This window comes from Capricornis sumatraensis, chromosome 16 (assembly GCF_032405125.1).
Source record: "Capricornis sumatraensis isolate serow.1 chromosome 16, serow.2, whole genome shotgun sequence".
NCBI classification, from domain to species: Eukaryota; Metazoa; Chordata; class Mammalia; order Artiodactyla; family Bovidae; genus Capricornis; species Capricornis sumatraensis.
In genome coordinates, this window is record NC_091084.1 from 32,092,013 (window position 1) to 32,107,079 (window position 15,067).

General features: G+C 56.1%; 1 protein-coding gene across 1 annotated transcript in view; it reads right to left on the bottom strand.

Moving 5' to 3' along the window:
* Positions 1–2,595: 2,595 nt before the first annotated feature.
* Positions 2,596–15,067, bottom strand: part of NECTIN1 (nectin cell adhesion molecule 1) — a 68,447-nt gene continuing 55,975 nt past the window's right edge. The window contains exons 4-6 of the mRNA XM_068989008.1: positions 14,777–14,894; positions 13,054–13,205; positions 2,596–3,140 (exon numbers count right to left, since the gene is read on the bottom strand). Of these exons, the coding sequence (XP_068845109.1) occupies positions 2,596–3,140; positions 13,054–13,205; positions 14,777–14,894 (815 nt within the window). The remainder of the gene's footprint in view (positions 3,141–13,053; positions 13,206–14,776; positions 14,895–15,067) is intronic.

Genomic DNA, 15,067 nt, shown 5'->3' on the forward strand with positions numbered 1-15,067 from the left:
CAAAAGGCAGAAGCTCAGTTCATGCTGGGGGCATGGAGGAGAAGCAAGACGTCCTGGTCTCTGTTGGGCCAGACCCCCTCCCCCACTTCCCATGCCAGCTGCCTGCTGGCCCAGCAGTAGTAGCCACCTCCCTGCAAACTCAGGGCACACAAAACCCCGTCTCTGCAGCTCCAAGTGCTGACCCCGGTCTCATGCGCGCTCTTGGTCCCAGGTAGCAGCACCCCGGCTGGGCACGCTGCTGATGGGCCTCTGGCAAGTCTGGAGCCTCCCACGTGGCCCATACATGTGGCACGGACCCCCAAATTTGTGCTTTGCTGGAGGGGAGGGCTGGGAGTTGCCTTAAGGGGGACTCAGTGCTTTGGCTAGGCCTGGGGGCCTCCTAAGTCCATCACAGACAGAGGAGGAGAGGGTGGCAGTGCAGGATAAGGGAGACACAAGAGGAGTCCATCAGTCTTGTGATTTCAAGGGGGTGGAGAATGCCTCTCTCAGGCAGGCCCCTGGGACTTCCCCCTGCTAGGGGACAAGGGGGCCAAGCAGAGGGGCCAGAATGGTATGAGGCGGGATGGGGCAGTGATGTAACATGGAGAAGCTCCTCTGCCCTGGGGTGAGGGGACACTAATACTGCTGGGAAATGCAGCCCAGCTCCTCCACCCTCTCTGCCCTGTGGCTAGAAAGACCCCAGAATTTTCTCCCGACTCCACCCCATCCAGTACCCCCAATGCCAAGAGAGGGGAGCGCCGCCCCAGGGCTGGCATGGCTTCAGACTTCTGCTACGTGGCTACTGGGCGGACTGGGCGAGGGCTAGGGCAGCGGGGGCTGGGCGAGAAGGGTCACCCGCTGGTGGGTCCAGGGTTGCCAGGGCAGAGATGGAGCTGGCTAGGGGTTCAATAGCAGCACCAGGGAGGGGAGGAGTAGGATAGGGGGTTGGGGGCTCCCTTGGGAAGCCTATGGCAAGGGTCGGTTGGTGCCCGTGGGGCACAGAGTGGTCTGCCTCCCTCCCCTCAACACTTGCCACCCCACAGAGCCTCTGCACCCTGGGCTGAGTTCACCAGAATCCTCGCAGGCAGACACGAACCTGCCTCTCCCATCCCAGGGTCTCTCCCATCCAGAGTGCTGGGGGGGACGGGCTGGGCAGATGGAGGAACTGAGGCACTTTGAGCCGGGGGAACAGAGTGGGCCCACGAGGGGCCTTCCTCCAGGGTGTCTTGGGTGACTGAAAGGAACCCAGAGCCCCATTCAAAAAGGGAATCTACAACTCAAAGGGAAAGCATCTCCAGGGCTCCCCCGCCACCCCATCCAGAATGATGACCAGGGAGAACAGAGCGGGACGGGGTGGGTGGTGAGCAGGAGCGGCTGACTCAGGATCCTTGGCCCCGCCCCCCCGCGTGCTGTCCTTCTCGTGGGTGGGCCAGGACACGCTGCACTCTAGTCTCACCAGCCCACGATGGTGGAGCTCCTACTGTGCTCCTCCTCCACTCCCGGACGCCACTCCTTTCTGGCGTCCCAGCTCTGACTCCCCAAGAGAATCAAGAGTTGCTAGTTCTTGATAGATAGGGAGAAATTCAAGAAACTTCCATGCTGTAGGAAGTGGCTAAGGGCCGGCCTGAGATGCTAGGGTGGAGGCACCTAGGGGGCTTGCCTCAGCTCTCCCTGGAAGCTTCTGAAGGCTGCCCCTCGCCCCGGTCCCATCCTCTGCTGGAAGGAGGGGGAGAGGCGGAGCAGAGAGGTGGGCCTTGGGCAGTGTCCAGCCGGGGTAAGGCATGTGACCCCAAGGGGAGCACGGGGTAGACACGAACGACGTGTGTGTGCATGCAGGTGTGGGTATGTGTTGGCAGAGGTGCATGGGAAGCGTGGGCCAGAGTGACCTGGAGTCCTGCTACGTGGGGTGCAGACGGCGAACAGGAACCACCAGAGCTGCGCCAGCTTAACTCTCGGGAGGCCGATGAGGGAAAAAAACAAGGAAAACCAGCCTTCAGGAAAACACACTGCCCAAGGCTCCAGGTGGGGACCTCAACTTGATTCACCTAACGAACAAAGACAGCCCTGGGTGCTTTGGAAAAGCTGTCCCCACCCCCTACCTCTGGCGTGCCATGGCTGCCTAGACCAGGGGTCCAAACTCCTACTGTGTCAGCTCATGGTGGGATGGGGAGGTTGCTGGGTTCCCTCTCCCAGGGAAAAACGAGCAGCATCTGGGGTCCAGGGGAGGGGGCTGTTCCTCTTGGAGCCCCTTCAGCCGTCCACCAGCAAGGGGAAGGACACGAACAAATTCCAGTGTTGGGGGCAGGGGAGGGCTGGCTCCCCAAACCCTGGAGGGATGCCCAGGTACACAAGACGAGAACAGGGCTCCCTGCAGAGGGCGGCAGGAAGGGGGTGGTCTGGGAAGGAAAGGTACAGCGACACCGAAGCCACAGTGAACACAACACCATGGGGCAGGGCCGGGGGCAGGGAGGAAGTCAAAAGAAAGCCAGGTCGTGTGCCCTGGGCTCCCAGGTTCCCCGGGCAGCTGCGTGAGTCTCTGGCGAGCTCCTGGAGTGGGCGGCGGGGGCAGGCAGGGGGCGTGCGGGTGGGGCTGGGACGGAGGCTCTGGACAGGGGTCTACACGTACCACTCCTTCTTGGAAATGAAAGACCCGTCGTTCTGAGAGACCATGTTCTCGGCCAAGTCCAGCTGCTCAGGGTCGTACTGGTAGCCCAGAGTCCGGTCCCCGTAGCCGTCCTGACGGGCCTCAGCCTCGTCCACCGTGAAGTAGGGCCGCTTGGCGTCCTCGTCATACTTGGGGTGGGGGCCGCCCACCTTGCGCTCGCCCCCTCCACCCTCCTCCTCCTCCTCCTCCTCGTAGCTGCTCCCGCCCAAGGGGCCGGCTTTCTTGTCGTCGTCCGAGTCCTCCGGGTACTGCAAGCTCTGGGCCATGGGTGGGTGGTGCTGGGGGACGCCCGCCTTGCTGTAGCCGTTGCCGTACACATGCTTCTTGGTGCTATAGTCGCCCTTGAAGGTGTGCCGGCGCCGGCGCAGGGCCACCACGATCCCGCCGACCACAATCAGCACCAGCAGGACGCTCCCCACCACGCCCCCAACGATGGCCGTGGGCACTGGCCCGGCGCGCCGCCCGTGTTCGGGAGGAGATGGGGTGTAGGGGAACTCTGGGTGAGGAAAAGAGAAGGAGGGGGACAGTGTCAGTGCCTGCTCCGGCGGCTGAGTCAGCAGGGGTGGCAGGGGAGGCAGGCGAGAGGGAGACGGGGAGGCGAAGGCAGGAAGTGAGCCCAAGGCCAGCTCTTGTTCTAGAGGCGCCCCAGCAACCCCCACCCCGCAAATCCAGGAGACCAGAAAGCGCGCTGGTAGCTGGAGCCGGAGAAGACGGGAGGAGACAGTCCCGTGGCCCCAGAGCCTCCACACTGACTTTCTCCTTGAAGGGGAGCCAGTCCAGCCACGACCCGCTGTCCACGCCAGTCGCATGACACCCAGTGTCCCTGACACCCTGTAAAGTAGTATGCTATTCATTTCCATCTGGCACACGACGAGACAGGGCTTACAGAGGTTAAGTAATTTTCCCAAGGTCACCAGCCAATGACACATCGTTCTCTTGCACGGAAAGCCCGTGCGGAGGTCACCACTGCCCCTCTGCCCACACCTGCTGGTCACCGTGCCCTAGCAGCATGCCTTGGCTTCTGAGACGCCGAGCCTCGAGCAGACTGGGCACCTCATGCCTGACTTCATCTGCTCCCAGGGTACAGACAGGAGGATGGGCGCCCCAGTGCTGGCCCTGTAGATGCCCTGTGTGTGCCAGAAACCTGGGCTGTGGTTCTTGGCTGCGTTCTGGCCCTGCAGGGCAAGGTGGGGGCCGGGGGTGCAGCCAACGTGGGCTACGAGCAGAAGACACTCAGCCTGACCGTGCAGAAAGGGGGCGTGAGAGCACGTGAGCACCAAAGATGACAAGTATACACAGGAGAGCACGTGTGCGGGCACACACCCTTGCTGTCACACCAGCCCACATACCTGTGCTGCTGTGATGAGTGTGTGTGTACAAATATGTGCACGCTAAGGATGGAGGAGAAACTAGAAGGCAGAAAAAGTGAAAAGAGAAAGGAAGAGGGTGGGTGAGGAGGGAAGGCCGGGTGGGTGCCCCTGGGGCCAGGCGGAGGCCGAAGGGGTCCCCAGGTGAGGCTGAGGGAGGTGGTGCCCAGCACCGCCACAGGGTGGCACTGGAGACCGTGGCTGGCCTTGGACAGGAGGAGCCAGTGGGCAGGTCTGGGGCAGGCCTGGGCGGCTGACCTTGGCTGCTCTCAGCCCTCCTCTCTTCCAGCCAAGGGAGAGGGTCGATGTGGGCCTATGTTTTGGCCTCTGGGAATCGGTTTCTGCCAGCTCACTCCCTGATTCAGCATCACTCACTCCGTGGGAATCCTGTTCCTCCTATGAGGCCAGTCCCTCCTCCCAGAAGTGGAGCTGGTCTGGGGTGTGAGTGTGTGGTGTGCTGTCTGTAGCGGCGGAAGCAGGGCAGGGATTCTAGAAAAGAACATGAAGGGCTGTCCAGGAGCTCATGCTAGAAGGGCTAGTGAAAACATGGGGACCACATGAAGGGGTCCGTTTGTGTAAAGACAAAGCAAAGTGGGTGATTAAGTAGTTAATCCCACTAGGGGATTGTAAGTAGAAAAAATGTGGGAGACCCCTGTAAGCTAATGGTTACTCAAGAAAGCAAGTTTGCTTAACCACAAAACCAAGCAGGCTTGCTTAGCAAAAAATCCCTGCAACAGAAGCTCAGGACCTGCCCCAGGCAATAAAACAGTGGTGACACGAGGCCCACATTCTGACCAGTGAACTCAGTAAATTAACGATCCCTAGGACATGGTCTCTGCACACATATAAAACAGCAATTTGTGGACCTAGCTTGACCATGTGGGGACAAGGAAACTTCCTGCTCAACCTGGAGGAAGAGCTGATGATGGAAGCATGACGTCTACTTAAGAATGACAAAGATGTCTTCTCTCCCTTCCCACTTTTTTTTTTTAATTGTAAAACTGTAGCCCAGTAAGTTTTTGGAGTGTGGCACCCCCTCGCCCACCTGCTTGTAAGCCTCACAAGCATCCTAGTCCTAATAAATCACTTCTTATCTATCATTTTGCTTCTTGCTGTGCTGAGACCTATGGTACCAGAGCTCTTCAGAGCCCCCGAAATGCCACTCGATGGTTTCAGAGCCACCCAGAAGCTCCTGCTCCCGGCCTCTCGCAGGGGGTAGTTGGTAGAAAGAAGCGCACCCCCTGAAGACTCAGCTTTCCACTTGTCACCGTGTCCTTGGTGCGGGTCACCGAGTGGCTGCCCAATAAATGTTTATGGAATATTTGTCCTCACCTCCCACTTCCAGAACAATGTCCCTGAAGCTCAAGTGTCTTCTCCTGGTTCACCAGGTCCCATCTGTCTACAGCCTTGAAAAGGGCTCCACACCTGCTCCCTGTGAGGTGGGAGCTGCCACCACAAGAAATGCCCAAGAGGCAGCTGGCAGAAACCTGACGGCCTCTGTACTTTCAACCTGCCAGCTTCCTCTTCAGTTCTCACCCCATACCTGTGTGCTCTTGCCTCTTGCCACCTGCCTCATCATCGCTCCACCCACCCACCGACTCACCCATCCACTCAGCAAACACGTACCAACCATCTATTTATTTCACTAGTCACAGGATACAAATAACTCAGGACCCAGCTGAGGAACCAAACGACACTCTTAGGCAAAGCAGCATGCAGACATCAAGGGTGCTGGTGGTTAGGGGCTTTAGGAGTGCAGGGCAAGAAAGCATTGTGGCCTGGTGCTTGGAAAGGCTTTTTGGAGGAGAGAAGACTGAGGCCAAGCCTTGAAAGATGATGAGGACTTGGAGAGGCCAGCAGAATAAGGAAGGCATCAGGTAGAGAGACCTACCCTTCCTTTCTGACTTGCTTCCTTTGCCTCCCGAAAAATATAAGGAGTCCTTGACCCTCGGCTTTCTTTTTGGAGAGTTCTGTGTGCAGACTGCACTGTGGGGGCCTTCTCTCTGCCCCAGGGGCCTGGCTGGGGGCTCCATCCTCAGACCTTACCCTCTGCTCTCTGTCCTCAGGGAAGACCTGGCCTCAGGGTCATGAGTTACCTCAATCCTGCTGGCTCTCCAAACCATCTCGGGTAGCTAGCTCTGCCTGCAACTCTGAGGCTTTAACTCCAAAGGCCTCACAGACCACCGTTTCCCAGACGTGGCCATGGAACCTCGAGCCATCGGCTCAGAGGGTGGGCAAAAATACCGGGCCCAAATGCTTTGGGAAACGCACTGTAGATGAAGCATCAGAGCCCATCTTCTTACGCACACTGTGAACTGTAAGGAACACGCAGTGCTTCCTAGCCTACTGGAACACAAACCCCACCCTTCGTGACTCAAGGAGCATTCACGGGACAAGTATTTGGGGACATGCTTTGAACGTTCTTCTGTTTAGCACATCCTCCTTTGGGATCCCCTCCACCCTCATCCTCCCACAACGTGTCCACCATCTTCCCTCAAACCCCTTCCATTCAACACCACATTCAACACCATTTGACTGCTCTTCTGGCTTGGAATTTCATTTATCTTTGACTATTCCTTCTTCATCTCTTGGGTCAAAATCTGCCATCAAATCTTGTGGACTCTTCCTACTGAGCAGCTTCTCTCCTGACACCGTGTTTTACTGTTATAGTGGATCCCTGAATCTCCCACCTTCATTTGGTCTCTGCCCCGCATTAGTCACCCCATCCACAGTCATCAGGTTAATTTTCACTGTGTAGACACTATCACTCCCTTTCTCAAAGACTCGCAATGACGTCCCCATTGCCTGTTGGACCACGCCAGTCTGGTTTTCAAAACTTCATCTCGGGTTTGGCCAACTTGCTGTCCAGTTCATTCTTTACTGCAGGTCTTTGTTCTTGCTAATTCCCCTGCCAGGAACCGCCCTACCTCATCCCCTCCTGCCTATTTTAGTTCTTCTGTCTCTTCTTTGTTTTGCTTTTTCATCTCCAGCTCACACTTCTCTTTTTCCTTCAGAACTGTTACCTACCAGCGGTCTGTAGCTCTCATTCTTATCTAAACAAGAGCTCATTCCATTTTGTTAACCATATAACATATTACAGTAAAGCCTGATAGAGCAACTTGCAATAAATGCAAATTAGGATCTACCATGATTGGCTCTGGTCCTTCTGCCAGTTTTCAAGAGGCTAAAATTCTCTTCTGCAGGAACAGGGAAAGGGGTGGAGGAGGTGGCAGCATCATGATAATTGGGGACTGACAACTCAGTGTGTTACAGTTGTGTACAACATTAGTTCCACTGTATTTACTTTTATGCTTTCTGTAGAAACAGAAACCCAAGAAAAGCAAATCCCTCCTACTTTTCACTTGACTACATTGGATTTTGGAGGGCCTACTCATCATGGTCTGGTAAGGTTAACTGTATTACCCATTTCATGAGTGGCTGGTGTCCCAAACTAGCTGTAAATCCAAATTCAAAGTAAATCTCGCACCTGACCTCTTCTCACCTTCTTCATCACTACTACCCTGATCCCAACCACTGTCATCTTTCACCTGGATTATTGCAATAGCTGCTTAACTGGCTTCCCCAATTCCCTTTCCTCTATAGACTATTCTCAACACGGCAGCCACAGAGACGCCATTAACTCTGAGAGCTGAAGACGCTCTCCATGATCTGTGCCTCTGCCTTCATCTCTTGCTTTCCTCCTAGCTCACTCTGCTCCCAGTTTCCTCAGGGCCTTTGCACTGGCAGCTCTGTACCCTGGAAGGCTCCTGCCCCAGGGGTCCTAGGCTCGCTCCCTTGCCTCCTTCTCATCGAGGTCACCGTCTCGCAGAGACCTTCCTTGACTAACTTATTGCAAATCACAGCCTGCCCTTAGCACTGTGAATCCCTTACCCTGCTTTTTTCTTTTTTCCATATCACCTTCAAAATGACCACATAATTTTTCAAATGTATTTTATCTGTTATTTGTTGTAGTCCTCCTTAAGCTAAAGCGTAAGCTCCATGGGGACAGCGGCTTTGGCTCACCGATGTACCCCGAGGCACATAGGCTGCTTGGCACATGGTCAGAGTTCAAGAACATTTGGCGAGTGAATACTACAAAGGCAAGGTCATGTCTTAGAGGTGAGTCTGTAGGCCTCTTTCCCTTCTAGAGCCTTCATATAATCCCCCCTGCCCTAAGTCCTACTCCTTGCCTGGGGAATTCCACGGACAGAGGAGCCTGGCGGGCTACAGTCCATAGAGTCACAGAAAGTCGGACACGACTGAGGCGACTTAGCATGCATGCGTGCATGCATGCAAGCATGCCCTAAGTCCTAAGCCAGCTTATTCTTCCCTGGAGATTTTTGGGACCAAAGGGAACCTTGGCTATTTTGCCAACTTGAGGGTCAGCCTGCCTAGAGGCAGAGGACTGGTTAGGATGACCTTCCAGCCTTGCAGACTTCAACGTGAAGATGCTGAGTGAGGGTGTGGAAGGAGTGGATGTGGGGACCTAACTCATTTGTAAGCAGAGGTGGCTGCCTGGTGTGGAATGGAGCACCCTCCCCTTCCACCCCTCCAGCTGTCACATTCAGCCAGTAGCTCCTGTCTTCGTGCCAGGAGCAGAGCCTCAAAGGCCGCAGCTGGCGGGAGAGAAGAGTTGGGCTGTGGGGGTCTTGTGTGCTTCCTGGTGGGGGCCCCGCCGGCTCCCCTCACTTCCGCTAACAAAGGGGCAGCCAGGCCCTGTTGCTGAAGGCCGGCAGCCTCCCCTCTGGGATCACAGACTGGCTGGGACCCCAGGGCAGTGGGGGCTCCACATTTCCTTGGGTCTAGGGGTTTCCTGACTGAGGTGGGTGGGCTGGTATGTGGGGGCCTTTGATGGCTCGGAGGTAGAGTGAGGGTTAGTTAGGGTTTACAGTCTGGCTCTAGGATCCAGAGGAGGTTTGGGATCAACGTCTGGGCTTCTCAACGCCCGCTGCTTCTTCAGGCAGGCAGGCAGGCAGAGCGCGGGACCCAGAAGCCTCGGCCGGGGAGGCTGTGAGAACTACACCTCCCAGCATGCAGCGCTGCAGGCCCGGGGGCGGGGGTGGGGAGGCCTGAGGTCAAGCTCTGGGAAGCCCTTCTGCAGCTGCAGCAGCTGCGCACCGTGCAGAGCAGCGGGCAGGGCCTCATCACGGCGGCGCTGGAGGAGAACTGAATCCTCCCAGGGGTACAGACGCAGCTGCCCACCCCACAGGCTCCCCAACGGGCTGCCATGTGTGGCCTGGAGCAGGGCACGAAGGCCCTCAGCCCTCTGCACGCTCAGCACTCAGACAGCGCTCTCCTGCTTGCCCGTGCACGTTTACATGCTCAGAGGCACACGCCTACTCACAGGCTCACACAGCCCTCCCCTCCAGAGGGACCTCCAAGCCCCACCAACCCTGGGTCGGAAGGACTCCCAGCCTAAGGTGCAGACCCTGTTGCCTCACCCCCTCTCCCCACCCCGATGGCTGAGGGGCTCTGCACCAGAAATGGACATTGGGGACCCCCTGCGCTCCAGGGGCTTCCCTGCCGGCTCCTGGGAGGGCTCTGGACACTCTTCTCAGGACACCCCTGTCACATGCACCGGACTGATGTTGCCTCCTTTGGCCTCTTTAGTCTGGTCAAGGCTATACCCTAGGCTCCTTCTCGGCCCCCAGCATTGCCCTCAGAAGGTGGAGGAAGGAGAACTCACAGCTTTGGGGCCAAATCCATGAAGCTGCTCTTGGGAAATGGGCTTCCCTGAGGGCCCCGTGAAGCATACCTGCAAACTCTGGTGGGTCTGTCTCCTCTGCTCTCAGCTGCACGGCCACAGCCTGGCCTGTGGTTTCCCTCTAGAAAAACCCTCATTGTGCACACAACCCCTAACTGGTTCCCAAGTGCCATCCACACAGCCCCGCAGGCGCTCGGTCTTAGTCACCCTCCTCACCTCGCTGCTTCTCTGCTGAGCACCCTTCAGAGGCTCCCCGTGCCCAAGAGGGAGGAAGCCCCGCTCCTCTGCTCCTGCCCACTTGCTCAGCCATTGTCCTTCCAAATGCTCCGCCTGCCAGGGAGCCCCCACTTTCCCCATCATCGCCCACCACTCATCCTTGGAGGAACGACTCAGAGATGACCTTTCCCAGGATCCGGGACTGCCCCAAGAAGTCAGGGATAAAGTGGATCTGTACAGGCGATGCGGTGACCCTGCACACACATGTGTCTCTGGCACACGCCCTGCTGCACGCCTTTCCCCGCCCTGTTCTTCGTCTCTCCTTCTCCAGATGAGCCCAGGGCAGAACTATTACCTGGATGGATGGCCAGAATGAAAAATTAAATTTCCACTTATCCATCTCGTTCATGCATTCCCTCCAGACCAGCAGGGCTTGGAGCACAGGGCAAGGCTGTGTTCCCCCCAGAGACCAGTCGACAGGGATGAAGGCAGGTGGGGTTCGCGGCTGCGCGGATATTGCCCTTGAGTATGAGAACAAACAGCTCTGAAAAGGCTCAGGCCGCCTGGTTGAGTCTTCCTGAGGGGCTGAGAGACCTTCCCTGGGGGACGGCTAGCTACACAGCTCCTGGGCCCATTAATGATTCCGCGAGCATCACACCTCCCTGGCTCCTGCTTAACTGGGCTGTCAACAACAGAGTCCCCTTATACAAGGCCCTTCTCACCCCCGATGTGTGAATCTTTGGTGGCTGCCCCCACCCTGCTCTGTACTCAGGGATACGAGAGGACACGCTGAGCGCCTCTTCTAGCTGGAGCCCTGTGTGACCCCCTGCCCCATTCACCTTTCCCTAAAGACCACCTCGGCCTGACCACAGACCCCACGGAGGGCGCCACTGGTGCGATCATGCCCTAGGAGATGGCTCCCGCTCCACGCTGGTTTCCCTTCCTTCCTCTCTGTTCCCAGCCTGGATCTGGGAAGCTGCCCTCTTTCCTTCCCCCTTGCTCCTGGATCTGATGACTCCCTCTGATGGGCAGCCCTGCTTCACGGTGGTCCCGCGTCTCTTTGGGAGAAGGGAGGCCTTGACTTTTGGGAGAAGGGAGGCCTTGACTTTCCTGTCCTGGCCCTGCCTCTGGGGAAGGGCACACCATTTGGCCTTGAGGCCTCTGGCCAGTCCGCTCATGCTGGGGAATGGGATCAATGGGATGTCATTGCTCTGGGGTTTCTTGGCCTCTGGCCCTGATTTCCCACTCAGCAGTTTCCCCAGAAAGCCTCCCTGCTTGAGGGGGATGTAGTGATTGTGTCAGGGCATCCACGCTGTGTGCTGGGATGTGGAAAGTGGACTTGGCGTGAGTATAAGAAGAGCGAGATAAATATGCTGATCTCCATATGAAGTTGAGGCTCTACAAGGTGAAGGCCACACAGAGCCAGGACGAGCCCGTACGCAAACAGAGTCAGGCCACGTCTGTGCTGTCCCTCACACGACCTGCCTCCCCCAGGGGAGCACGTTCCCTTATGACCAGTGTTCACCCTTCTATGCCGCATGGCCCCAGGGCCAGAGCTTATGCCCCCAGGAGGCTCTTTCTGAGCTTTCCTTTGCTCAGATTTTCTCCAGGGCGTAAGAAGTGTGTGACTCTGGCCCTTCCATCCTTGCCAACTTATGGGAACCCCCCAAATCCTAGATTGTCTCCAGGCTCCACCTCTGACACCTCTTTTTTGGGGGAGGGGGTAAAGTCAAAAAGAATAGGTTTATTATTTTGCCAGGCAAAGGGGGACACAGCGGGCTCATGCCCTTAAAAATTTTCTGTCCCTCTGACACATCTACCACCTTAACCAGTCCGAGAGCCAAAGGCAGGGAGTTGAAGGAAAGAGCGAGTGACAAGTGACTCCACTCTCTTCCTGACCCCTGGCTAGACAGGGGGCAGAACGGCCCCGAAGACAGGTAGGTACAGCCCCTGGACAGCTTTGGAATGTTCTATCAGCAGCTGAGCCTTGTATGTACCCCTAGATGAGGCCTCCAACTTCTGAGAAACAGGTTCAGAGCCAATGCATCCTCAGGACTTGCCCAAGCTCTGCTCCTGGAGCCCAGTAACCACCATCCAACTTCCTATATCCCTGAGCCTAGCTCATGTCTCCATGAGGTCACTTCCTATCCAGCTCTGTAGCAGCATGACACCCTCACAGGTCACTTCCCATCCTAAGAGTTTCTTCCTGTCACTTTCTCACCCTGCAGCTAGCTCAGGTACAGGTTAAAGACACCCTGGTTGCAAAGTTGTGATGGCAGTTTACCCCTCTATCAGCTTGTTTTGATCCTTCCATTAATAATGATAATGACAGAGCCAAGATAATAACCATTGAACATGGGCCATTTATTGACAGACTGGTCTGTGCTGAGTGCTTGGCCTACATATATAAATTCTAACAACAAGTCTTGCAGGCACGTCATAATATGCCCATTTTACAGATGAGGGCTTGTGTGCAGCTGCTGACACGGAAGCCCACACTCTTTTCACACCTCATGTGATGTCTCCCCCAGAACATCCCAACCCGTGTGTTCTCTTTGCCCTAAGAGGTCAGGAGGCTGAATCTCCCTCCCATCTGCCCTGACAGAGAAAAATGCAGGGAAAACAGCAGTCCACTCACAGCACACACAGACCACCGTGACTTTGGGCTTCCTCCTGGCCTTCCCCTCTGAATCCCTGCTTGAGGTAAGCCCCACCCTCCAGCCCATGAGGATTTTCTGAACTACAGGAGCAGAACTCAGAGGAGATAAGGTCCTCCCTCCAGCCCACCCCACCAAGCCAGCATCACAGGTGTGTTGTTGCAGATCCAGGAGAAGGCTCTTACCAGCCCCCAGCCCCCAGCACCCCCAGCACTGCTGGAAACAGCACTTCCTCCTTCCCTCCTGAAGACTCCGCCCTGCCCATTCTGATTGAGCGGGGTCACCCTGTTTCACACACAGCCTTCATAGAGGAAAGAGAGACCAATGGCCACAGCTCAAAGGAGAACCAGAGAAGCAGGAACAGGAGAAGCAAACTTCCTCCCATGACCCAGCCCTAAGGTGGGGGATGCTGGCAGCTGAGGAAGCAGTGGGTGGGGAGAGGCAGGGAAGAATGCAGCTTCCTACCTGTGATATTGACCTCCACCTGGCCTGAGCGGGTGCCGATGGGGTTGGTGGCCTCACAGATGTAGGTTCCTGCCAGGCTGTAGCTGATGGGTCCCCTGAAGAAGAGAGTTCTGTTCTGGGCCTCCACGCCCTTGGGGAGGGAGCCATTCAGCCTGCAGGGGTTGGGAGACAAGGCAGAGCGTTATGATTCTCCAGCCCCACGAAGCTACCCCTGTGTCACCCACCTGACTCCAAGACCATCAGCCCTTTGGCTGCATTAATAGGCAGCATCTGTCTTGGAAGGAGTAAAAACAACAAAAGCAACAGTAATCTCTTGCATGTGGCAGTTTTACATTATTCTGTGTTTCACATTTGCTCATCACAGCACCGAAATGCAGATGGCACAGGTAGATACTGGCCCCACAGCATCTAAGAGACACTATGTAAGAGAAACCAGGTTCAAGGCCAAGGAAACATAGCTAGAAAGTGACAACTGGAGATCTCACCAGCTCTTTGGACTCTCAGCACATTGCTCTTTTTACTACACTGGTTCTTGATAGTTCTTGGTTTCCTAGGCAGTTGGTTAATAACCTAGAGTCCTAACCCCAAATCTGGGTTAAGAAATGGCAACCCACTCCAGTACTTTTGCCTAGGAAATCCCATGGACAGAGGAACCTGGTGCGCTACAGTTCATGGAGTTGTGGGGAGTTGGACATGACTTAGTGACTAAATAACAACAACCTCAAATCTACTAAAGCTGGGGTCCTGGCCTAGAATTTTAACAGGCTACTCGGGTAATGAGACTTGACCCATGTTTAGGAACTGTGTTCCATTTCACCATCTCCTTTCCTTGCTGGGCATATCACAAGTCTTTTTTATGCCGGGAGAGTTCCAGAAGTTTCCTTTTCCAGAAGACCCTTTTCCTTCCTCTTGATCCTCAGTGCCACAAAACTTTTGGACCCAGAACTGAAACTGGCAAGGAAGCCCTGGCCACTCACACCTTCAGAGCCACTCCTGGTCCCAGGAAGTGGATGGTAACAAACAGCTAGGGTGTGCCAGTGCCTCTACTTCCTGGAAAAAGAACGCAGACACAGTCTGGGCAGCCATCCTCTGGCCACCCAAGTCAACCTACTTCTTGGCTTCCCCATGCCCCTCTCCTTCTGTGTGTTCCATCCAGCTGTTCTCTGGGAAGAACCTTGGCTCAGGCTGTCACAGCTGGCTGGAGGGGGAGACTAGACCCGGAAAGGTTTAAGCCCCCGAACCACGAAGCCAAGAATGGGACTGGCCTTGGGGCAAGCACTCCATGGACACAGGTGTTCTGGGCTGACTGCCGCCTCTCCCTGAGAATCTGGGGGTGCTGGAGGGAAGGAAAAGAAACCGAGAGATCTGAGATGCTCCAGAAAGCCAGCCTCCCTGGGGACACCTCGGTAAAAATAAATACTGGGGGCTGGGATGGGAGTGACTCAGACTGAATCACCAAAGGAGAATGACAACGTTCTTGATTAGGGAGCAGAAAGGAGGCAGATCACGAGGGAAGCCCCCTGGCAGAATGGTTTGTCCTGCTGACCCTGATGCAGTCAAACATGGGAGGGTGTGTGTGTGTGTGTGTGTCTCATGGCCTCTCTCCTTCTCACTGAAAAACTTGAATCTAGACCTTCATTTCCTCCCTGCCCAAGGTTTCTGCAGGTGGAATGGGTGCAGCAAGGTTCCTTGCAAGGCAACCCGCCAGCCCCGCAGCACTTACGTTGTCCAGTGGTACTCAGTGGCTGGGGGGTTGGCATCGGCTTTGCACGTGAGCTTCACATCCATCCTCTGCAGGTACCAGTTGCCATCAAACCCCTCGATGGTCACCTCGGGCTCGTCTGTGAGACAAGGGGTGATGTTTGGAAAGGATGAGGTCAGGAGAACAGGACTTGGGGCGGGGGGTCGGGGGGAGCCTCAGAGGGTGATGAGCCTCAGATGGGGAAAAGACAAGGAAAAAGCCAGAAGATGAGGGAAGAGTGACAGGGGTTGGGAGGTCACAGACCCTCAGAGT